The 25,886-nt window shown below is 35.9% G+C and overlaps 2 protein-coding genes and 1 long non-coding RNA gene across 5 annotated transcripts in view; 2 read left to right on the top strand and 1 right to left on the bottom strand.

The window, feature by feature from the left end:
- Positions 1-7,107: 7,107 nt before the first annotated feature.
- Positions 7,108-15,186, bottom strand: LOC112048372 (uncharacterized). Its single transcript, XM_052890475.1, has 7 exons — positions 14,927-15,186; positions 14,684-14,760; positions 13,075-14,023; positions 11,845-12,031; positions 10,328-10,552; positions 8,711-8,891; positions 7,108-7,550 (listed from the first exon to the last, which is right to left on the bottom strand). Exons 1-6 carry the CDS (start codon positions 15,028-15,030, stop codon positions 8,730-8,732), a joined length of 1,704 nt encoding a protein of 567 aa, XP_052746435.1. The 5' UTR covers positions 15,031-15,186; the 3' UTR covers positions 7,108-7,550; positions 8,711-8,729.
- Positions 9,866-10,311, top strand: LOC128199697 (uncharacterized). Its single transcript, XR_008252275.1, has 2 exons — positions 9,866-10,065; positions 10,106-10,311. It is a non-coding gene; the product is annotated as an uncharacterized LOC128199697 (long non-coding RNA).
- A 5,952-nt stretch (positions 15,187-21,138) lies between the features above and the next one.
- LOC112048380 (uncharacterized) overlaps positions 21,139-25,886 on the top strand; it is a gene marked incomplete at its 3' end in the record, with an annotated part of 104,630 nt that continues 99,882 nt past the window's right edge. For 2 of the 3 annotated variants that reach the window (XM_052890472.1, XM_052890474.1), the window contains 1 exon segment: positions 21,139-21,367. 3 annotated transcript variants of the gene reach the window in all.

Genomic DNA, 25,886 nt, shown 5'->3' on the forward strand with positions numbered 1-25,886 from the left:
ATGCGACGTGATTGAACTGGAGGGCTATTCTGTAACGAGGTTTTGTATAACTCGCAAGTGCGAGTTACGAATTCACGTCTATCTTTCCCTTTCTATAGTATCGTGTTAGACAGTGCGAGATAGAGGCGAATTCAAAACTCACACTTGCGAGTTATACAAAAATAGATTATGAAACGGATAATGGCAGTCATTAAAGCTTCTGTACATTTTAAAAAAAATCGTTGGAGGGCATTATTTTGTCTGTTTATCTATCCGTGTTTTTATTGATCGGCCATCACGTTGAAACTACTGAGTGAATTCAAATGAAACTTGGCATGATTTTAGACCATAATACAAGGCATAGCATACCTTTAGTTGCGAAAATAAAATCAGATGGGGGGTGAAATAGTGGTTAAAGTTTGTATGGAAAGTCCAGTTTTCAAGTTACATTTGTAAAAATTGGTATATGTACTACCAGAAAGATACTAACAAAAATCAATGTAATTCAAGATTTATCAAAATTCTACCCCGTATGTAGGTCCTTGTAGGTCTTCATCAACAGTTCAACTTCTTATAATAATGTTTTCCAATGCACGAGTTACTTACTTTGTAGACACTAATATCACTTTTAGTGTGCTTACAAAATTTAAGGAGTTCCCTCGATCTTTCCAGGATCCCATCATCGGATTTAGACATAATTAATCGAACAGTTTGAAATTAAAAAAAATAAGTATCCAAATTGGTTCAGGCGCCTTCGAGTATCATCGAAGAATCATCAATCAATCAATCAAGAATTGCTGTAGGTAACAAAACAAAAGATACCATACTTACTGAATAAGTTAACATCCTACAACTGGGGTCACCAAATAACGCACCGCGATCCCCATCCAGACCACGAACCCATTGTGTGCGGACCGAAAAATATATCCCTCGTAGTATAAATTTTGATCTTTTTTTTTATTCTTTACAAGTTAGCCCTTGACTACAATATCACATGATGGTAAGTGATGCAATCTAAGATGGAAGCGGGCTAACTTGTTAGGAGTAGGATGAAAATCCACACCCCTTTCGATTTCTACACGACATCGTACCGCAACGCTAAATCGCTTGGCGGTACGTCTTTGTCGGTAGGGTGGTAACTAGCCAAGGCCGAAGCCTCCCACCAGCCAGACCTGGACCAATTAAGAAAATCTCAATCGGCCCAGCCGGGGGTCGAACCCAGGACCTCAGTCTCTGAAATCCACCGCGCATACCACTGCGCCACGGAGGCCGTCCGATCTCGACTTACTGATGAACATCTCCAGGGTTTACTGTCAATAGCTTGCACCAATTTCACTCACTGCAGCACGCAATTTATTGGCGTCTTTTGTGAATGGCCTAAATACTTTGTCTTTATACTTGCCCGTGCAATGAGGCTAAGCGTCGAGGCCCGTAGGCCTAGTTCGAACTACTTTAGTATTTTAGTCGAGTACGAACGATTTTTGGCCGGTAAATCGAAAAATTGTTCGTACTTGACTAAAATACTAGTAGTCGGAACTAGGCTGCACCGCCAGATTTATCATTAAAACTAAACACTTTAAAAAGATGGCGCAACAGTTACCATTCTATTCATGTTTTAAAAAATAAAAATCGTCATCCTATGATTATACATATTAATACTATCAGGTGTCCCGCGGTTCCACTTGTTTTCCGTTCCCGTGGGATACAGTGATAAAATATAGCATAAAACACTCGTCGTAGGTATTTGTATTTTATTGTATCATAATCTTATTTAATTTAGAGATGAGACACTTGCTAAATCTAAAGTCTAATGAACCACGGCTTTCAAGAATGAGTACATAAAAATACAAGGGCTAAATACCAGGTTTTAAAATACTTTTCAAGGTAGGTATTTGGCAGTGGTCGTCTGTGCAAAAGAAAGTAAGTAATCCACATTATGACGGCATAAGAATCACAATCGAATTATTAATATAAAATACTTCAACGTACTTTTTTCGCTATTAGGTTTCTGACCTTGCTATTTCTGAAAAAATAGGGATAATTTTTCTATGCAAGTATCTCTAAGTAAGGCGGCAGCCCGTACTCACTAAGACCTCAAGTCCTGCAAGTTGATAATATGTACTTGTATAGAAAATCAAACCTTGTTCTGTTACGAATAAGGAGCACAATCGTATCAGCGAAAAATACTTGGAAAATATTCAGCAGTAGCTTGTGTAGTGCCATTCATAGCCCATACGGGTAAAAACTGGTAAAAATAATATTATGAAATCTTTCCTTCCTACTTTTTGTGATTACAGGCTTAGGACTGTCTGCTAAGTTAATAATAAGATTATTTATATTCATGTTTCATCTTATTAGTACATTAGCAGGCGTAGTTAAAAGATTTCACTTCTTTGTATCTATAGTACAGCACAAAAGAGTAAAAAATAAATGAGGGCGCTGTAGTTATTGTCGTTCATAGGGTAACCCTGTGTTCCGTCATCCACTTGGGATTGAGACTACCTTGATACTTGATAATAATTGATATTTTGTTCTATACGTAGATAATATTATGTTCTTTTTTTAAATAAGATGATTTGTTTTAAATAAGATTATTATCTAATATAAATAAATTAATAAATCTATTTGAAAAATACTTACTATCTAGCAGGATATCTAGGAGTAAGCATTGTATGTTATGGGTACCTAATATAGCTGATTTCATGATTTACATTTATTGTGAATATAAGTCAATCTCATCAAATAAATTATATTCATCGTAATTCGTCTGGTTACTATCCGAACTTTCGCTATGATTTTAAAAATCTAATAAAACCATCAATAATGATTGGTTGCTCTATAATGAACGATAATAACAGTAAATGTGTTGCCACACAGTGAGTTTATCAGTTCCATTTTTATTCAATCTTCAAAATTCCAACTTCTACTCTTTTATATCGCACTATAGACCTTGTAATTTTATTTCGTTTGTTAGTTGCTCAATAACACCAATCATCAAGCATTGATTGTAATTTATGTCGTTACTGTTTAATATTTTCATTGGGTACTTACCTGCCCTACAAGAGGAGAAAACCTAAAGCAGAGCTATTTGAAGAGAGGAAAAAATTGTAATAGGTTATATTGCCATTTTTTGCTCTATTGCAAAAAAATAATGACTGTGCAGTCAGTATACATTCGAGAATTTAATGTATGTACATAAAAACGTGTGCAATTTTAAAAGGTGTGATTGTAATAATATCAATGTCAGAAATAAAATTGTTGCACACCAAACCACGTTACAAAAACAATTGCAATTCTTTTAAGAGCAATTGCATACGTTTTTATAATAAACTACCACATTAAGCTATTGGCATATTTCTCAAAAAGTTCAAAGTGAATGTTAATATAAATTATAAAAAAGCTTGAACTGCCCTTTATGACTATGTACGTACTTAATTTTAGATAATTTTGTAAAATGGTGCTAAACCTTTACGGTTTGGAACCCTCGTAACTTTAGTTTTAAGTTTTCGACTATTATTACCACCATTAATTTAAATTAAATTATGACATAACTTGACATTTCATAAGAGCTTGTAAACTAAGCCTAATTGGAATAAATAAATTTGATTTAATTTGAACCTAGATAATGAAATAAAACTAAATTCGACCCTTTTTTCGAGATGGCAGAAAATGCACTACTTAGGCTAGACTATGTAGATAGTATATTATAAATATTCAGAATACAGTAAACTCCAGAAAGTGTGATCGCGCATAACAATGAAGCCGTTGAACTTACTCAACACAATACGTGCTTTATAATGACAGCTGAACGTGACTTCTGGTGTTTTCTGTATTCTGAGTATAGATATTAATTTACCAAATCTATAATTTTTGGGATAGGGATTTCGATAGTAATTTTTTTAATACATACTTACATAAGTGTAATGAATACTTCAATCGTCATACTAAACCGTGCATTTCAGAATAGTCACTAGATGCAAAACGCGTTGCAGGCATGTTGCAGGTGTCTCTTGCTAAATAATGCTACTAATCCAACTTTTTCATTCTTTACAAGTTAGACCTTGACTACAATCTCACTTGATGGTAAGTGATGATCCAATTTAAGATGGAAGCAGACTAACTTGTTAGGAGGAGGACGAAAATCCACAGCCCTTTCGGTTTCTACGACATCGTACCGGAACGCTAAATCGCTTGACGGTACGTCTTTGCCGGTAGGGTGGTAACTAGCCACGGGCTAAGGCTCCCACCAGCCAGACCTGGACAAATTAAGAAAATCTCAACCGGCCCAGCCGGGGATCGAACCCAGCACCTCCGTCTTGTAAATCCGCCGCGCATACCACTGCGCCACGGAGGTCGTCAATGTCAATAATCAATGATTCCCGCGAGATTTGTGAAAAGCTGATGGATACGATGTTTGTTATGGATGGATTAAATATTTGTTACTGTTTCACGCAAAAACTACTGAATGGCTTTAGTTTATTGATTTGAATTTATTATTGTTTAGGGATCGCGGGTATCAGCTAATACTTGTATAATATACTATATTAGTACTAGCTGTATATTATGTACTTAAAAGACTATTATAAGCTGTCAAAACGGCCTTCTTATCATGCACAAACAATCACATCTAACATTCGAATCAGTCTTGAATCATATTGTTAAGCATATGCTACAGTTGTCATACCACTAATCAGTCAGTCAAAGAAGCGTGATGGGTTACAGTTGTATTGTCATTCCCGATGATCCGCGCGGGCCTGGGGCCACGATTTCACACCCGCGCAGTCTTTCCCCCCGTCGCCCGCATATCATGGAAGTGTCATCAACGAACTTGCCAGACTATAGTAGTTAGTTAGGTATAATTTTAAAATTTAATTGCATTAATACAGGCTAAAAATTAAAGTTTAGTGAATGGACTACTGTAAGCATTTACTTTTGAAGTAGAGATAAATTGTACAGTTTTTACGAGGAAAAACAGTATAATCAAACGCAAATTTGCGAGTCCCATAAAGCTTAAAGAAATAGGTATACTTACCACGTCATAAGATTAAAGAAATAAGGTATACTTATACCTGTTAGTTATATCTGCTTATTATCTTAATATATAAAAGATTAAAATAATCTTTAGTAGGGTTCGGTGTACTCGTCTATAACAAGATCCTCAAGACAGTTATGAACCCACCAGTGCATAAGTTTATTAAACAATGTGTTAATAAACTTTACTTAGTCGAGGTCACTACACAATAGGGATGATGACAGTTTTTTTTTATTGTATATAAATTGGGAGTATGCTAATAGTAAAGCAATTTTGTAAAAGTAACAGGGTATCTGCGATCATTGCTTTCGGAGCTACAGGGATTTAAAGGGTCAGATTTGCGGCGCTGCCGCGGATCCCTGAAAAACGCCCCATACAAAATGACGAATTAATGACGTCGTAGGTCGTAATGATCGTTAGATTTGTATGGGTGGTCAAACAAAACTACTAATATTTTTGTTATTTGTGCGTTTATGTTTATAGTTGATTTATTAAAAAATGTCACGTTTAAAGTAAAGAAGCTAAAATTGTATGAATTTTCATTTAATTACGATAAAAGATTTTTAATATATTTTGAAATTTTATAATCTCATTTATTTTGCAAATATCCAATCTTTGCTTTTTATATATAAATTAGTTAACATTGACCTTTCCTGAAGTAATGCACGTATACTGCGGTACCAGGAAGGAAAGGAGGAGATGAGATAAAAAAAAAGTTATCATTGACCTATATTTACCGGAATGTATCATAAAAATAAATATATTCCAACCTAGTCATCATCCCCATTGATCAGTTCCTTAATGATAAACACACGTGCATTATGAAAGTGCAGCTACAAGGAATAAGAGCATAATTATGTTAAAATTACAAGCGCGACAGATGTTGTGCATAACAGCGATAGCATGACCGAAAGCATATAGTACGAGATCCGGCATAAGAAATTTCAACCGTCATCTGTTTTTTAATAACTAATTTTTTTTTTAAATATTTTTTTTTATTCTTTACAAGTTAGCCCTTGACTACAATCTCACCTGATGGTAAGTGATGATGCAATCTAAGATGGGAGCAGGCTAACTTGTTAGGAGTAGGATGAAATCCACCCCCTTTCGGTTTCTACACGACATCGTACCGGAACGCTAAATCGCTTGGCAGTACGTCTTTGTCGGTAGGGTGGTAACTAGCCACAGCCGAAGCCTCCCACCAGCCAGACCTGGACCAACAAAGAAAACCTCAATCGGCCTAGCCGGGGATCGAACCCATCCCAGCGCCACGGAGCCTGTCAAATAATAGAAAATATTCACATTGATACATTGCACATGGATTGCCTGGTTAAAATGCGGCCAGATAGTACTCAATCTATACTAATATTATAAAGCTGAAGAGTTTGCTTGTTTGTTTGATTGAACGCGCTAATCTTAGGAAGTACAGGTCCGATTTGAAAAATTCTTTCAGTGTTAGATAGCCCATTTATCGAGGAAGGCCATAAGCTATATATTATCCTCATTTTCCTACGGGAATGGGAACCACGCGAGTGAAACCGCGCGGCGTCAGCTAGTATATATATAATTTTAATTTATTTAATCTCCTTCCCTCATTGGTTAAGTAAAATTTATACTCGAAAAAATTTAAAAGTAAAGCTTTCCTACTTTCACACTGCAACTGTGGGGTTGCCAGATACAAACAGTTAAGTAATGTTATTTAAATACCCTTATCAGTAATTTAGTTGTCTAATAAGTCAAATAAAAGCTTATTTTATGCTTAATTTAATTGTATTATGCCTTTGATCTAGTTCATGGTTTCCTAGACTTTGTATGAAAAATGCGTTTGGCCGCAATTTAACTCTCACTGTGAACATTGTCTATCATTTATTACATACCACTAATGAATAACAGATGATGGTATATATTTCTAATGCCGGATCTTAGACTAATATAAAATTTTCCAAGAGAAGTGGCGTGCATCCCGCGTAGCTTGACTGACCTGGTTGTCTAGTGTATGTGAGTACTGGTGCTTGGAGTCCATTGGATTCACCTACACACGAAGTAAACTATAAGAAATTGTAATTGTGTTATCAGTTGTAAAAAAAAAGCATCTGTTGAGTTAGGAGATCTTTTTTTAGCTTAATATAAAAAAGAAAATAACTAAATATAAACTAGCGTTATATAAAAAAGAAAATAACTTAAAATATATAATAAAGCATCTGTTGAGATTCGAGATCTTTTTTTAGCGTAAACTTATATCAAAAAGAAAATAACAAAAACTATATAATAACTGATCTGATACGAGTTTTCCTAAGAAAATGTAACAAAATATTCTTAACAACATAAATTTCATTACTATACTTACTATTATAATACTGATTTTTTTTAACGTTAACCTTTGTGATTGATTTGTTTTCGACAAAAAAAGCTTATAATCTACTTTTGATTTTTTTAACAGTAACATTACAAGTGTAGAAGTCGGATATAGTATGAAGAAGGCCTATCATTCCTCGAGCAGGTGACACGTGTTGCATACTCCCAATGCAAAGCAAGTTTCCTGAAACAAAATGATATTGCTGTTAGATCAGACAGTTAGCTCTACTTTTTTTTTTATTTTATTCTTTACAAGTAAGCCTTTGACTATAACTTCATCTGATGGTAAGTGATGACGCAATCTAAGATGGAAGCCGGCTAACTTGTTAGGAGGAGGATGAAAATCCACAACCCTTTCGGTTTCTACACGGCATCGTACCGGAACGCTGAATCGCTTGGCGGTACGTCTTTTTCGGTAGGGTGGTATCTAGTCACGACCAAAGCCTCTCACCAGCCACTTACTTGAGGAGTAAGATGATAACGTTGTTACGAAAAAACGTGTAATAGAGCAGGAATTTCAAGATGTGTGCTGCCATTTACAGGCATAGTGAAACAAGTGTTTATTACTTTAAAAATCCAGTAGATGGCTTAATTAGATTTTAGATAAGATAGATTAGATTAGATTAAATTAGATTAGATTTTCTTAATCGGTCCAGGTCTGGCTGGTGGGAGGCTTCGGCCGTGGCTAGTTACCACCCTACCGGCAAAGGCGTACCGCCAAGCGATTTAGCATTCCGGTACAATGCCGTGTAGAAACCGAAAGGAGTGTGGATTTTCATCCTCCTCCTAACAAGTTAGCCCGCTTCCATCTTAGACTGCATCATCACTTACCATCAGGTGAGATTGTAGTCAAGGGTTAACTTGTAAAGAATAAAAAAGATGGCGATCTTAAAGAACTTTGAAAAAACCCCTGTCATGGACTTCTTATAATAAAAGGACGCACAATCATGTAGAAAACTTCACTTTAAAACCAATTTTGCCTTGACAGTTTTAGAATTATTGATAAAGAAAATTATATCTAAAGGCCTTTAAATATAGTTCAATAAAATCCCAAATTGAGAGCAAATTCAACCTTAAGGATTAAGTTTAAGGTTGAATTTGCAAATGCGACTACTTGAATTGAGTGCCAAGAATTTGTATGGCACTCATTGAGTGGGGACGTTTTTTGGTCGCTGATTGTGTATCCACTTTTTAATAGGAGTTCCGATGCTCTTTGAAACACTATTAGAAACTGTTGCGATGCAGTTATCCCTGAGGTTCATAGATGGCGTTTTGTTTTAAAGTTTTACTCCATTTGTGGGATCTAATGTACACTCGGTTTTGGGTGTCCACACGCGCACTCACCCGAGGACTCGGTGCCGGGTTAGAGCAGGAGCCTGGCCTGCAGGATCTCGAGCGCGGCCTTGCGGCGCAGGTAAGGCATCTGCGCCTGCGTGAAACTGTACTCGGCGCCGCGTGCGCTGAACTCGGCGAACGTGCACGCGAAGATGCCGCAGTCGCTGCCGTTCAATTGCTGCGGTATGTCCTTCAAAATACAATAAAAATTATATTGTAACCTTTTTTTATAAAACACTAGCTATAGCCGCGCGGTTTCACCCGCGTTTGTAGGAATACAGGGATAATATATAGCCTATAGCCTTCCTCGACAAATGGGCTATCTAACACTGAAAGAATTTTTCAAATCGGACCAGTAGTTCCAGAGATTAGCGCGTTCAATCAAACAAACAAACGAACAAACGAACAAACAGACAAACAAACTCTTCAGCTTTATAATATTAGTATAGATTTGCTCATAAAGTATCTGTTATTCCAACAATATCAATATTGTAATGTATCTCATTACATTTAAAGCTTAGCAAAAAGTTTTTATGTACGAAAAGTGCTCAACTTTTTATGAATGAAATTAATTTTGTGAGATAAAATATAATAAATAAACATTTAATTCTTTCATTTTAATAATTTTGACAATAAATGATAACCATTTATCTGCAACGGAAACGCAAAAATATTAATTTTCTTTATTAGTTATAATATAGTTATAGAAACAAAAACTACTCGACGGATTTTAACGAAACTTGGTACAATTGTTCTTCATACTCCTAGGCAGGTTATAGTATACTTTTTATCACGCTACGATCAATAGGAGCAGTGCAGTGAAAGGAAATGTTGGGAAAACGGAAGAAGTTACTCCATTTTTTAAGCTTCCGTCGCGTGTGCAGCTTTAATGGGTAGGGGTAGGGTAGGAGTGGGGTAGGGATAGGATAGGAGTAGGGTAGGGATAGGGTGGATAGGGTAGGGGTAGGGGTAGGGTAGGGGTAAGGTAGGGTTAGGCTAGAGGTAGTGTAGAGGTAGGGTATGGTAGGGGTAGTTGAAAGTTTACATCGACTTTCACGCGGACGAAGTCGCGGTCGTCCACTAGTACATAATAACCCTGCTGATCAGATCACTGTCAAGGGCTATCTTGTCGTTGAATAAATATATGGTATATGTACCTGACTGAGAAAAATATTATGAAACTGAAAACATGCCAAAATAATCTAGAAAGAAGCATGCTTCATATAAAAAAACAAGACAAAGTCAGACTCTCTACTATCCGAAGCAAGACCAAGGTCAGAGATGTGGCAGTAACAATTAAGAAGCTTAAGTGGAAGTGGACAGGACACTTCATGCGGGATAAAAGGGATAAGTGGACCAGGGATGTGACAGAGTCGTATCCTAGGATAGGAAAAAGGAAAAGAGGTCGCCCCTGCCAAAGATGGGAGGATGACCTCAGACAGACAGCAGGAGACACATGGAGAAGGAAAGCAAGAGATAGAGAAATATGGAAGTGTCTGGAGGAGGCCTATGCCCGAGGGCAAGCTGAAGAAATGAATCAGTGTCAATGATATGTTGTAATAATATTTTGTTTATAAATTCAGCAAATAAAGGCTTTATTATTATTATTATTATTATTATATGTACCTTGAGATTCTCTGTGACCCATTCGCTGCTGTCGAAGGTTTGCCCCTTTTTGTCCTTGTGTTCGTCGTACAAATATTTGAGCAGCGCGTCGAGGCAGGCCTGGTTGCGGTGGCCCAAGCTATCCAGGTAGCTGATCTTCTTCTCCCGAAAGTCTATTAGACTCAGGCACCAGTGCTTTCCGAGATGGACGGGAACCAACATGAGGTCATGCTCAAATATATCCACCTGGAAAGGTATTACCCATCAAACTGATAACTTGTATAAACTTCTAAAAGCTACAATTAAAATAATAATAGCATTTATATTTTGGCAAGAAAGGCTGCAGAATTATTATTATTATTATTAGCTGCGAGTGTGTGTGTCAAAAACCGACCAAATTCTTAGATTGAAGAAAGTTAGAGTTCAAGAGTACGAAATAAATAATTGAAATACTCAACTTTCAAGTTATAGTATTATGGGCAGGTTATAGTATACTTTTTTATCACGCTACGATCAATAGGAGCAAAGCAGTGAAGGGAAATGTTGGTAAACGGGAGAAGTTACTCCATTTTTACAGCGACTAGAAGGGCTGGATTAAAGAGGTATGAGGGCGGATGAAGTCGCGGGCGTCCGCTAGTTAATTAATAAAAACAATTTATTTTATTTTATTTCTTGATTAATCTTTTGTGAATGTCCTTCTTTTTTATCTTGCTTTTTCTTTCTTCTGAGATTACACTACTTAATTGTACTTTTTAGTGATATACAAGTAATTATTTATGTCTGATTAATTGTTTATGTTCTTCCCTTATAAGGGTCTGACAGAATACCAGTATTGTGGGTTCAACACTATTAGCTAAGTCAGGTCCATTTAATTGGCACAACACATTTTCTAGTATTACCATTAAATAGTTCTAAAATATATATGTAGTTTAGTTTTAAGTTATTATGTAGTTATTTGTTGTGCTAACAAATAAATGATTTCTAATATTGTATTACAGTAGTAATTATTTTTATCTAAAACGTCCGCGTGAAACTCGGTGTAAACTTTTTCAACTACCCCTTCTCTACCCCTACCCTAGCCTACCCTACCCCTACCCTACCCTTAGGGGTATAAAATGATGTTGGCCTATTCTCATAGATACCGGATCAGCACAAAAAATTTCATCAAAATCGGTCAAGCCGTTTCGGAGGAGTATGGCAACAAAAACTGTGACACAAGAATTTTATATACAAAATAACCCACAGTAATTATTTTTATCTTTCGTATAGGCTGGAGGATTGTATGGGATTGTGTGTGCTGTAAGGATATCCTGTAGTAGTCTAATTATAATATTACTTATTATGATACAGCTTTGCTTTGACTTATGTACACTTCTTTCCTGATTCCCTTCTTTCCCTACCCTTGCCCCTAATATATACATACAAACAGACAATGAAAACTTTCCTCTTTATATATACATACATATATATCCAATATTAGTATTGGTGATGCACCTGTGCAAAGCCAGGGCAGTTTGCTAGTATAAATTGACACTGACCTTTCGCGTCCATCTTTTAAGTCCAGCATGACCACTCTGCATAAGCTTGGGATAGAAGAAAGTGTTGGTGGCATAAACTTTAGGTAAATCTTCCCGCGTCTCACTCCTTTGAATTAACAAGTTCATATAGAAGTTTATCACTTCATCATTGAGCCAGTTTTGTCCTGCCAAGGTTTGGAGATCACGTCTGAAATTAAAATTTTAATGATGAAGAAGCTAAAAGGCTGTAATTAGGATGAAGAAGGAGGCTGTAATTTAAAACATATTTGCGAGGAAACACACTTTCCGAAAAGGAATTTGCATCTTTGCTTGTTTTCCACATGATGTAACTTTTTATATGATTTTAAAAAGTACCTACTATTTGTTTTTAGACGGATGATAAGCTGTGCATTTAACATTATGATGAGGCACAAGTGTGTAATGAGATAAATTGAGATATTGAAATTGGTGAAATAAAAGACACTTTATGAGCAAATTTGTTATAAAATATTTTATTCAAATGATTCTGATGACTTGGTCTCTAACTATGGGCTTCATAAAAAGGCACAGTCAACCACTGGGTAAAGAAGCGAGCAACAATAAAAAAGTTTGGAAATGAAATGCACTTTAAGACTGGTTAATACCTATCTCTTGCTAAATGGTGATAAACTTAAAAAAGAAAAAGCCTGGCTGAGCCTTTCGTGGGCTATTCTCAGACCTGTTTGGAACCCTCACAACTGTAATTTTAAGTTTTGGACTAATTATTATCACCATTACCTGACATTCTGAAAATGTTTGTCAATAAAGTCTAATTAAAATCAACGATTTTTTTTACACTTTGACTTTATCTCTGCATGCAACTATCCATGCTACAGCCCTACTTAATGTGTACTGTATACCACAAATTAGATATCAATGTTGAAAATGCATGTAATTTTTTAACTTATTTATTTTAAATCATTTATTGTTTGCTTTAAAATGTTATACAAAATATACTAATTATATCTTATTGTTCAAAGCTTATTAATCAAATAAATTCTCATCTATTTAAGAACAAGTCAATTAAATTATTATAAGGTGCAAAATAACTAACAATTTATACCCTCATTTTTTATTTGTTTGTTGGTAAACAATACACGTCGAGAGAGAATGTAGTGACTAAAGTATACAGAAAATAATAAAATAAAAAACATTCTAAAGCTACTTTTAATATCTAGAATCCTACTAAATTATAGAGAAAAACATACAAACCTGAAAATCTTTAAATTAAATTTCTCTACTAGAAGTTGTCCGGCAGGACCAGGACCAAATGCTTTTTTGACTAATTCTTCCTGTGCAAGAGTCAATGGTGGCAACTCAACAGTGGGTTTAGGATACTCTGTAGTAGTATCATTGTGTTTAGGCACATGTAATACACTATCAGTGGGTTTAGGCTCCACTATTAAACTATATGGTGAACTTAATTCATATTTTGACATATTTTCTAAGAATGCTACTCTCAGGTCACTGATAACTTTGCTGTTAATATCAGATTCCCTCATTAAATCCAACATCTTAGCCTGTGTATGATTGTTTTTAATAATGTACTTAGTATTTAGTTGTGAGAGCCAGTCCATTGATACCACCGGAATGTCTTTCTGGTTATCTCTTAAAGTATTGACTCTGTCGACTTTAGTGAAGGAAGTTGATTTTTCCAATGGTACAAAGTTGACTTCTGAATCTGATAAACATTTAGATGCCACTGTTATGGGATCATACTCTTTAGTTAAGTCATTATTATGCTTCACTGTATTGAACCCCATATCAGTTATCTTTAGTTGCTTAAAATATTTTTTAGGCTTCACTGTATTGAACCCCATGTCAGTTATCTTTAGTTGCTTAAAACATTTTTTAGGTGTTTTTTTGTAAGACTTCACAATTCCAATAGGACCTTGCAGTTTGATATATTTTCTAGGTGTATAACTTGCTTCTCTCTTATTAATGTTCCGCCCTAATATGTAATACTGGAGTTCATCTCTACCTTCATTTTTATAGACATTGTTCTTTGATATTGGAGACTTCGAGATTTCTTTTACAAACAGGACCTCATCATCAACATTATAACTGACATTATTCCCATTGTCCTCAACGTTGTTATATTTTAACCAGTGGTTAGATGTAGAACTTATATTTTGCCTTGTTTTTGCGCCATCACAAATTTCTGGAAACATATTTGTCACTTTAAGTATGTAAGTGTTTTCTTTTGTCATATTATATCTTATGCAAAAAGATTTTATCTATTTTAAGTGGTTTAATACTGTGATTCTCACAGGATGGCTACAGACATCAGAATTTACAGACAGAAACATATCAGTCATTAAACCTAGTTTATTTTTTGCTTGGCTATTACAACCTTTAGTTAAGCAACCACATACATCATATACAATCAATATAAAATTATCATGTCACAAAATACTGTGTGTTCAGTTGTCATAGTCTTTAGAGACTGACAGATTTTGATTCAGTTTTCTGTAGGTTAGAGAATAGGTTATCTATTTTTTATAACTCTAAGTGATAAATGATCTTTTTTTTTTGCTGCTAGTCCATCTATTATGTAATATAGAATAATTGAAATGTGTTCTTTGTAGAATAATAAATAAAATATAAAGCTAAAGCTAATTTTGGTAAAACATGCTAATTTTAGGAACCACTGGTTTGGATTGAAAATGGCTATGGTCTAACATACCAGGCCTCCTCATGATTCCTCATGACCGAGGAGGTCATGAGTGTGTGAAATCAAGTGGGTTGCAGGGGTCCGTATGTAAGTAGACTTATTTATATGTTACTTGAAAATATGCCTAACTGGTGACTACAAATTTACCTGTCCTAAATACATCGCCGGAGATAGATGTCTTTCGGAACTTAATCCTACTGGAATCGTCATCTTCATCGTAATTTCTGTGAAAAAAAATCAAACATTGAGATACAAAGCTGGATTAACCACGTGATCAGTAAGTAGCTATGTATTCTATATTTAATTGTAATCTAACAATTTTATGCAGACTTTCCAGACAAAAGAAATTATTGTACAATTTTCTAAACAAATATAATAACAAAGCCATACCTATTTCTTTTTAGGCTTCTGTTGGTCGCCGGGTTGTAGCCGCTATCTGATGCAAGCCGGTTAAGGATGCCTAAAGCTAAACGACTCCTCAAAACAAGCTCCATGATTTTAATGAGATTATGTTTCTAGGCTATTATTAAAAATATATGAAATGATGAAAATTCAATTTGAACTTCACGTGCACAACACAATTCACAAACCACAAACGGCTAAAAATCACAAACGGAAGACGGAACGGAGTTTTCATCCGAAGAGTAAAATAAAATTAATCTCACAGACCACAAATCACAGTCACAGACAAGGAACATATGTTCACAGATCTTTAATTCTTGCCACAGATTAATAAATACCAAAGATTACAGTGTATTATTGATAGATACTTTACTACGTAATTATTAATTATTATAAAATATTAATTGCTATTCTCTTAAGTTTATAAGTATGAAAAATTGTTTTGCGCAAGTTGTTTAGCCACATGAACCGTAATAAAATCAACATTCGACGGGGTTATATTTGTTAAAACACAAAAGGGTTTTTTTGGTGGCATAAACTTATGAATTACATCGTTTTACAACAGACAAAAATATATTGTAAATCCAAATTCAAGCTTCTCATTGTTTAGAATTATGACAACATACTTAATATTATATTGTTTTTTAAAGAGGTCTAAGGGCGGACGAAGTCATGGGCACCTGATAGGTATTTATATTTGTCATCCAAGAGGTCATACTAGGCCTGGCGCAATCTGAGTTTTAGCGCAAACGTACAGGTACATGGTCGCGTTACCCTAGTGGTGACTTAAACATCCGAGCGGCACGCAGCGTGTGCTGCGCGACGTGCCTCGCTCGTTCGTTATCGTTCGTCGTTCGTAATATTATCAACCAATAAATAGTAGATTGTTATACAAGGGGCTAAAACGACCCATTATATACGAGGTATAATAGAAACCGAGTTTATAATGGGTTTAGCGCCGCGTGTTACATTACATTTTACACCTAAAAATACCTCGTTTAAAATGGGTCTTATTAGCCCCTTGTATAACAATCTACTAATTAAGTAGCTACTTAAATAATGTCTACCGAATAATTACTTCGATTTTCTTGTTTATGAAATGAAATGAAATGAAATGAAATGAAATTTATTGTTAAAATAAGTCCTTTTACAATGGTGCTGAGGAGCCCGATTTAAGTTTGATAAACCTGTATCTCAGGATCCTCGCTCTTCCTACTTATAATAAAAATAATTTTAACAATCATGAAGGATATGGATTAATAGAAATTAAAACTAACATGCAAAAATAATTGTGTGTGTGTGTATGGGTGCGTGTGTCTGTGTTTTGAGTGTGTATCTGTGTGTGTTTGTGTGTGTGTGTGTGTGTGTGTGTGTGTGTGTGTGTTTTATTGCGATTCTAATTAGCTTTGTACCAGATAATCTCTAATAACTCAACATACGTAAATGTGTTAGTTAAAGGTTTTGTTTATATTAAATTTTTTATGTTAGGTATGTTATTAATGTTCAAATAAGTAGTTAGAATAGTAATATTTATTGTAATCAACTTTAAAACTATATTCAATATTTAAATTACTAGTAACTAACCTAAACATAACATAAAAATAAAATATAAAATTATATCTACAAACTTAGGCGTCGTAGAATTCATCCGAATCGGTGATCATTGGTAAAGTGCCCAGAAGGCTGGCAGTATTGCCACGTTGTATGGCAATACTGATTCTCTGACCTTAATATAGGCCAGCCTTCTGGTCACGGGAGGGGGAGGCGTCGATTAATCGCTTTGCGTTAGAATATAAATGTTATTATTATTATGGTATAGTTAGGTACCTAGCTACCTCCCAACCGATTTTCGTTTATAAAGTTATTCATATACTCTATTAATATAAGTTTGTTAAAGTATAGGCACATAGGTAGGTAGGAATGTTTTAACGCCTATTTGAATTGTATAGTAATTTATCCCTTCCAATATACTCGTAGTATCGTACCAATCATTCTTAACGAAGTTTAGTTAAGAAACATAACAAAATACATAGTAACGTATGATGTAGGCATCTCTTCGGCATTTTTCTTATAGAGTACCTAGGGTAAACAGTGTAAAATATTTTAAACTTTTTTGCATTACGTAATGTGGCTGAATATTTAAAAAGTTATGTGTTGATGTATTGTTAGTCCAATCAATGACGAACGCACTTCTTTTTTATTTTGTTAACAAGGTACGCGAACATCGCCGCGCGTTAAATCTAGTTGTAAGTATTTTTTATTTGAAGACAACCTTAACGTTGTTTGAGTAGATAAAATAAAAATAAACGTAAAAACTGTAGGTAAATAAATCGGCTTGCTAATAATTTTGTTCGAACTAAATTGCGCCGTATTGTGTCGTAGCGAGAGTCGCTATTTATTTTAATGACGTTGCGGAGTGAATCTTCTGTACTTGTACATATGTTATCTGTGGTTATACATCAAGCTCTCCCCCCGACTAAAACTATAATTAATTGCGTGAGACTGTCTGAGCGTCTCAAGTCCTTGGCTTCACAGCACCTAGACCAAATTCTTGACGAGATAGGGACGTTAGGCGAAGCGCTCGCAGCTTCTTCGAACCTAAACGGTCACATCCGAGTAGCAATATAAGATTGCACCAAGGAGGTGCCTGCCTTTAGCAAGGCCCCCTTGTCGTCGGAGATACGGTCCCTATTAACGGATAGAAACGCCCAGCAAAGACTCTACGTCTCCGAACCGACCCGACACAACGCGAGTCTTCTCTGGACTCTCCAAAGACGGTGCAAGCGTCGCTTGCATCGGCGTTATGTCAGAAAATTGGACAACCGACTGAGAGAGCTCGATCCCACGCACGTAGTCTTCTACCAAGTGGCGAGATATCTCAAAGCCGACCGTTTCGCAGCCACCCCACCTCTCAAACGCCCTGGCCTTCCAAACGCGATCGAGGACATCGATAAGGCTGAATGTCTAGCCGACAGTCTAGAAGCCCAGTGAACTCGAAGCACTTCTGCACTCGTAAAATCACACGCGAAAAAAGTGAAGTCCGAACTAACCTCGATCTTATCACACCCTCCGGACGTAGTCGAAATTACCCCTACGTCATGCGAGGAAGTCTCTGCGGTTATCAAGGGCTTACGCAAAAAGAAGGGCCCGGGGCCTGACACGATTAGCAATAAAGCTTTAAAGCTACTCTCGGTCCAAATAATCAACCTCCTGGTGAACATCTTCAATGTTCTCCTAGCCCCCTGCTCCTTTCCAGACGCATGGACAGAAGCCATAGTCTTTGGCATCCACAAGCCGGGCACACCCCGTGACCTCCCGACTACCGCCCAACTAGCCCTCTAATAACACTATAGGCAAGGTGTATGATATCATGATTTGCGATGAGAAGCAACTTCTCATCAACCAACAGTTTTCATTTCTGTGTACACACTCGTATGTTCACCAAGCGCACCGCCTCACGGAGCACATCCTTGCCGGCTTTAATAAATTCAACAAACCTTTAGCCACCGGGGCGCTTTTCTTTGACTTAGCTAAAGCGTTTGACCGAGTCTGGCACGAAGGCTTAATAGTTAAACTGAATCGGTTCGGCGTGTCAATCAAACTGGTCCGCTTGCTACATAGCTTTCTGTCCATCCGCACCTTAAGGTATCGTATAGACGGCACTCTCTCATCCCCCCGAACGGATTCGCGCCGGAGTCCCCCAGGGCTCCGTGCTCTCGCTGCTTCTATACTCCCTCTTCACAAGCAACATTCCCACCGACCACCCGGACGTACACACCGCACAGTTCGCGGATGACACCGCACTGTACACGACGGCCGTAGGCCAGCGTTATTGCGTACATACCACGGTGCGCCCGTGATTTGTCGCAGAAACCGGTTTTGCAATGTTTGGAGCGGCTTAAGGGTCGTTTTGGAACGGTGGGCAAACATTACACTAGCGTAGGTTAAGTTTAAATATGAACGTTTTGTTATACTCTAACATAATAACTCCATACCCTAATAAACCTATAGTTGTACTAACAATTTTATCGTCTGTATACCAGTCTATTGCGTTATCCTATGATTATTAGGTAACCGAAAAATCTAAAGCTAAAAAGAGTATAAATTTAGTTGTTATCCGTTTACAAGTTAAAAAATAATACTTAAATTGAAACAGTTTTGACGGCCTCCGTGGCGCAGTGGCACGTGCGGTGGATCTATAAGACTTGGTAACTGGTCGAGGTCTGGCTGGTGGGAAGTTTCGGTCGTAGCTAGTTACCACCCTACCGGGAAAAACCTACCACCAAGTGATTTAGCGTTCCGGTTCGATGTCGTGTAGCCCATGCCCATGTTTGTCTATGTTAAAAATGCTCCAAGATCTAGTTTAATGTCTATAGGTACCACAATTTATCAAAATTGGTTCAGTAGTTTAGCCGTGAAATGGTAACAGACAAACAAAATTCACGCGGACGAAATTGCGGTCAGCAGCTAGTTTATTCCAATATACTTCTGCGTTCAGTTAATAAAACAAAAAGCAATAAATACCCTATATAAGTGGATATTCCTTATTTCAGATTTGGGTATTTTATGCATACGTTTAGTGAAAACATTGATATGTTTGGGTAAAAATATAGCACACGCGTAAGTAGTGTAGTTTATTTTATTTTCGGGATTCTAGCACAAACGTTTATCTATTGTGGTCTGTTCAACTTTTGGTGCCACTGCCCTATACAAATTAAAAAGTTATTCAACTAAATTGTAAGCGTTCGCAATTTAGTTGTCCGATAGTAGGCCAACTAAAAATTGTCAGTGAGTGGCCATCCTCAGTGCAGTGTCGTGGTATATAGGAATGATCGATATTCGGAAAACATCGATGTTGATACCGATGTCATCATCGATGTTTGATATTCATCATAAATCAAAAATCGATTTTGACCAACATCGATAATTTTAGGACTGTTAATTAACAACACAGTAAAATATAATTCAATCGTTTCAAATTAATTCATTACAGGTTTATTTATACAATTGGATAAACTTCATATTTATGAATTTTGACTTTAGGGCACCTGGTAGATACCCTCGCAAAGCTTTAATTTGATTGTACAAAACCTTGTATTTGTATTTTTTTAAGATTGTAATTATGTAAATACTGTAACAATCACTAGTCGACCAAATAAATAAAGGAATGCGTTCTTGAAATACGTAATTTGTTTCATACGTTGCATTAGTCGAGCTTAAGGCCGTGAGTAACATCAAATAACGATTATTAATTGCGTTTACATCGATGTTACGATATTTTTCGTACAGCATCATCGATGTTAAAAGATTGGTGTTTTTCCTTTCAACATCGATAGTCATCAAGCATCCCTAGTAATGTATCATTTTATTTTTAATCTGCGAGTACAGCAAAGATTAAAGAGTAATTTGTGTAAAATAAGAGTGGCCTCTCACTGGCAATTTTTAGTTGGCCAACTGTCGAACAATTAAGTTGCCAACGCTTACAACTTAGTTTCGCAACTTTTTAATTTGTATGGGTAGTGGCACCAAAAGTTGAACGGGCCCCAATAGATAAACGGTAGTGCTAAAATCCCGAAAATAAAATAAACTACGCTACTTACACGTACGCAATATTTTTACCCACACATGGCAATGTTTTCACTATACGTGTAAATACAAACATAGGCACATTATTTTTTAACTGGTAAGCGGATAAATACAAAATTTCTACTTTTTATGTTTATAATCATAGGACATAGTTTATTCTTAGTTAGTATATAAATGATAAAATTATTAGTTCAACTATAGAGTACAAAACGTTCATAATTAGAGCTCAGTGTTCAATTACTGTGGTAAATCCCCAAATTTGTCAATTAAATTACTTTTTTTATAACTTATCGGGAAGTAGGACTTTTCCATTTAATTTGGTCAAATCTTGATTATATATGGAATTATTTAGTAAACTCAATAAACGATATTGTCATTAAGTATTTGTTTTACATGCATTTTGGTCTTCTTTTGGTGCCACTACCCTAATCGAAAGTGAATCCCTACTCTGATACGATCGGCATCAAATTTATTAGTTGCGGCGATTTAGTTGCTTTAGATGTGCGGGCTGTCATAGATCGCTTTATCTGTTTAGTATATTCGGCAACTTAGTTGGCCAACTAAAAGTTGCCAGTGAGCGGGGGCTCTAAAGATTAAAGTACAGTCATAGAGAATGTATCTAAGTTAGGTACAGTGATGAGTGAAGTAATAAAATGTACTCTGTGAGTGAAGTGAAGTAATTCGTGTTTCAGGTGTAGGATTTTACAAATTTTGATATCTAAAATTAACAATAAAATACTAGTTCGAAAGTTGAAAACATATTGAGTGAAAATGTTATCGTCAAACTAAAGTGCACTTGTACGTTGACTACAACATCCGCTATTGATATTTGATGTGTTTACGGTATGTTCCCTGATTATTACGGTCACGTATTCTTATTAAAAAATCCTTTACGGTACTTCTTAGTTCCCTTTAACACATTTGTGCTCTCCTGTGGCATAGGGTAGGACTAATTTTCCAGCATATTTTAAAACGCCGCGCCCATCTAGTTGATGTAAATATTAGATTTGAGCAACAGGTAATATCTGAACCCTCAGGGTTACGTATTGTAACCAATGTATAGTAACTGTCCATTATTAAGAGTTATATAGCATAATAAAGCAGTGATTCTAATTAGAAAAGAAGGAATTTAAGTCGCTGTAATAAAAATGCTAAATATAAATTTGCTTATTTCTTTAAACCTTTAGTTAAAATTAATGATCTCAAGCACTTTTCAATCATCATTAGGTTTGAATAAGTATTTGTAATGACTCAGCCACTGGTTTAGTGTACAGTGGTGCTGAGAACAGCTGACAAAACACTATAATTCTGTACTATAAACAGTAAAATAAACATATTAATAAAAAGAAGTAGGAAACCCCAGAGAAACATTATACATTAGCAATATTTGTTAGGCAATTACAATCAGTCTTTGGAAACTAACAGTGATCTATCTCTATATTATTTCCAGTGGCGTGCACTAGGTTTATAACTAGGGTAGGCATAAGTAGAAATTGCAGAAATTGCAGAACAGAAAATGCCTTCCTCATATACATTCATAATGAGTCTTCAGGGTAGCATCTATGATGCACACCACTGGTTATATCATTACAAACTGCTTAAAGTAAAATTTTTTCAAATTGTAGAATTACAAGCTAAAATTACAGGTTTTCTTAGTAACTCTGTTTATTTTTAACCATTTCACAAACTACGAGTATTTTTAAAGCATACAAAAGCAGCTAATAATAATAATTAAAATACTGCTTGATACAGCTACATTGTAATTCTTATCATTGTTTGCTTGATTAGAGTTACGACATTACATATGATAAGCTCTGTTTGTTTAAAATGTCAGTTAATGCTATAGTGTAGTAAGTAAATTAAACTAGATATTTACTTTTGTCCACTAACAAATAACAATATTAACTTAAGTAGAACAATCTGTCCTAAAATGCATAGTAAAATTTTAAACTGGACAGAGAAGTTTGAATTTGTTTAATTGCCTTAAAAATGTACAGAGCGTACAATGACATAGACAGACTTATAGATCAAGATGAAGATATATGAACTCCCCAATTTTTAACAACATCCAGACATTGATGTGTGATAAATGAGTGAGTGAGTGAGTGTGAGTGTTTGTGTGTCATTACTTTGTGGATGCCTTCTAAAGCCTATTGACCCCAATGTCCCTCTAAAGATTCACAGGAGATATCTCTAAAGAGAACTTCCATCCCTCTACTCTCTTCTAGCCCTCAGACTTAGTTGAGACAGTCATTGTGCAAATTCAAATCTCCCCTATCGCTGTTGCAGTCTCATCAAGCCGTTACATGCACAGAGTTTCTAACAAGGTTAGAGTAGGTACAAATCATACTATTTGTTTACTATATTATTCTGCTGACATATGAGTCAGTGTCAAATAACTCAGCTGAAAAATGATTGAATGAATTTTGATGAGTAATGATAACAATTGTAAATAATACACTGACCTTGTCATCTGATTCTGCAAATTGCATATCTAGCTAAAGACAACATATGTTTTCTAATATAGTAAGCTTATTAATATCCACATACTCCTTACTTTTGCATAGTCATCAAATTAAATGTTGCATTCATATTTTAAAAGTGAATAGTACTTGTAGAGCTTACTGTGCAGTGGGAGACTAACACTCTGAAGGACCACAATATAGAAGTTTTTTTTTTCTCCTTTCTCTTATACTGTTACTCGGCAATCTGTCATTCGACATTGAGCCTTTCGTCTGTTGGTTAGAGGTTATGGGTCATCAGAAGGAGTAAGTCCATTAACAAATCTCCTATTATGCTGTATTCTAGCTATTTTTCTTGGCTAGATTTTGAACACTGTTGCGTTTCAGTCTGCAAAAAAGCAGGCTGCCGTCTCCTTCTAGATTGTTTGCCAAGTCATTGACATGCATTGCTAGTCACTCCTGATATTTGATACTGTAGCACTGTATTTCCTGTCTGACTGTCTTAACATTAAGATCACTTTGGATATTCTTGTTACTTATGTATGGCGGGATGTTAAAAAGACACACCTGTCTTTTTAACATCCCGCCAATATAGAAGTGAATAAATATTATGACCTAACAAATGAACTAACTAAAAATGGCTATGTGGTTAATCTGTATGCCGTAGAAGTAGGTGCGAGAGGATTACCACCAAAATCTCTCGATAACCTGCATAAAGACCTTGGCCTCTTTAGTACTGTATCAAGTTCTATATTAGAATGGGTATCCAAAGCTGCTCTAATAGGATCTTGCCAAATTTGGCTAGGCAGGGAGAACAACACGAGCGGAGAGGGGGAGTGTTAATTGATTGTCAAGGAATTTCTTAGTCCTACGTCCTTTGGTCACAAGTCCAGGAATCTGCTGGAAGGTTTTCTCTCTGCCCAGAGGAGGAACTGACACCCACACAGTGAATCCATGGATTGCTAAGATATTCGTCTCATTATCAATCAATACATATAATTTAAATTGAAGTGTGTCTGTGATTTCAAAATAACTGTGTTTTCTTAAGTGCTTATATGTAAATTACTTACATAATACCAAAACAAAAAAAAGCTTTTTTACAATAAAGATCAGGGTAATCTTTGCAAAGGCTAAACAGATTTAAATGTGGCTTCCATTGGAAGATAAAGGAAGTTATTAAGCAATATATGGGCTACTTACTTTTAATTCTGGAAAAATCTAGAGTTCTGTGGATCTGTGAAAACTAAATTTCACATACACAAAAATTTCCGACACTTCTCTGATCACCTGTGTACTTTCCTTTCCTGTAGAAATATGGAGATAAAACATAGCCTATGTTACGCTAGGAAGATAAAGTAGTTTGGAGTTAAAATTAAGCCAAAGATTCAAATCTATAGGATATTAGTTTAGTTTATTATTATTTAGGTAGTGCTAGAGTATAGGTTGGATAGGGATAGGGTAGGAATAGGGTACGGGTAGAGTAGGTGTAGGGTAGGTGTAGGATAGGTGTAGGATAGAGGTAGGGTAGGGCTGCGAAGGGGTAGTTTGGAAGGGGTAAGGTATTTGTAGGGTGGGAGTAGGGTAAGATAGGTGTAGGGTGGAAGTAAAACAGAATAGGGGCAAAGAAAGATATTCTATACTTAGAATAAAATATATAGGCCGGAGTATGTCCCGTACTACGTCGGTACTAACTGCCACAAATTTGTCACAAGTAATTTCAGTGGAATAAAGTTGTTCAGTACTTCAAATATTGCTTCAGCTATAATATGCGAAGGCAGAGGTTAACAAAATAAAACATCATCACTTATGCTGTTTTGCATCATTTCTAATATCTGTGATCTCATCTAAAAGAAACTAAAATCTGCTCGCTTTAAGTAAGCGCAGCGATTACGAGATAACTAAAGAAGGATTATTATTTCAACATCATCATTATCAACTCATATTCGGCTCACTGCTGAGCTCGAGTCTCCTCTTAGAATGAGAGGGGCCAATAGTCCATCACACTAATCCAATGCGGATTGGCAGACTTCACACACGCAGAGAATTAAGAAAATTGTCTGGTATGCAGGTTTCCTCACGATGTTTTCCTTCACCGTTTGAGACACGTGATGTTTAATTTCTTAAAATGTACACAACTGAAAAGTTGGTGGTGCATGCCGGACCGGATTCGAACCCACACTCTCCGAAATCTGAGGCAGAGGTCATATCCACTGGGCTATCACGGCCTGGATTATTACTTACGGTACATTATTTTACCTACTTGATAATTTATATTTCTATTTTAACAATTAATTGGAATTTCTTTGTATGTATTTGAATGTAATTGAAACCTCAATATCTCAACGGCAAAGGGGCTGGACTTACGCCTAGAGATCATGGGTTTGAATTTCGTCCGCTGTCATACCCACTTGACCGGAGGCACCGGTTGACCTGAAGTGATGCTGTGACCGCGCGCTCTCCGCCCTCTATCTCGAAAACGGTTTACCTTATTATTTTTTTTTCACAAAATTTGTAGAGAATTTTGTATTCTACAATACTGATATACTGATAATAAATACAAATAGCATAAAACTCAAAGGAAATGAGATATTTAAAAAAAAGCGAAAAAAAACGATTTTTGTGACCTTTGACCTTGAAATGCAATAGTTGCGTACACCCTCCAATATGTAGGTTTTGAGACAACTTTTAGGGTGTCAATATACAAGTATTTACAGACTTACAACTGGGTATCTCGAATTCCGAGGTGAACTTACTATAATGACTGGACTAACAGTTTTTATAACTACATAGTTGGAGTGGAATGGGAATATTAGTTATACTAAAAGCTAATAGCTAGCTAGCGGACGCCCGCAACTTCGTTAGCGTGAAAATCAGTTTTTCATAAATACCGCGGGAACTTT

The sequence above is a fragment of the Bicyclus anynana genome, chromosome Z (assembly GCF_947172395.1).
Source record: "Bicyclus anynana chromosome Z, ilBicAnyn1.1, whole genome shotgun sequence".
NCBI classification, from domain to species: Eukaryota; Metazoa; Arthropoda; class Insecta; order Lepidoptera; family Nymphalidae; genus Bicyclus; species Bicyclus anynana.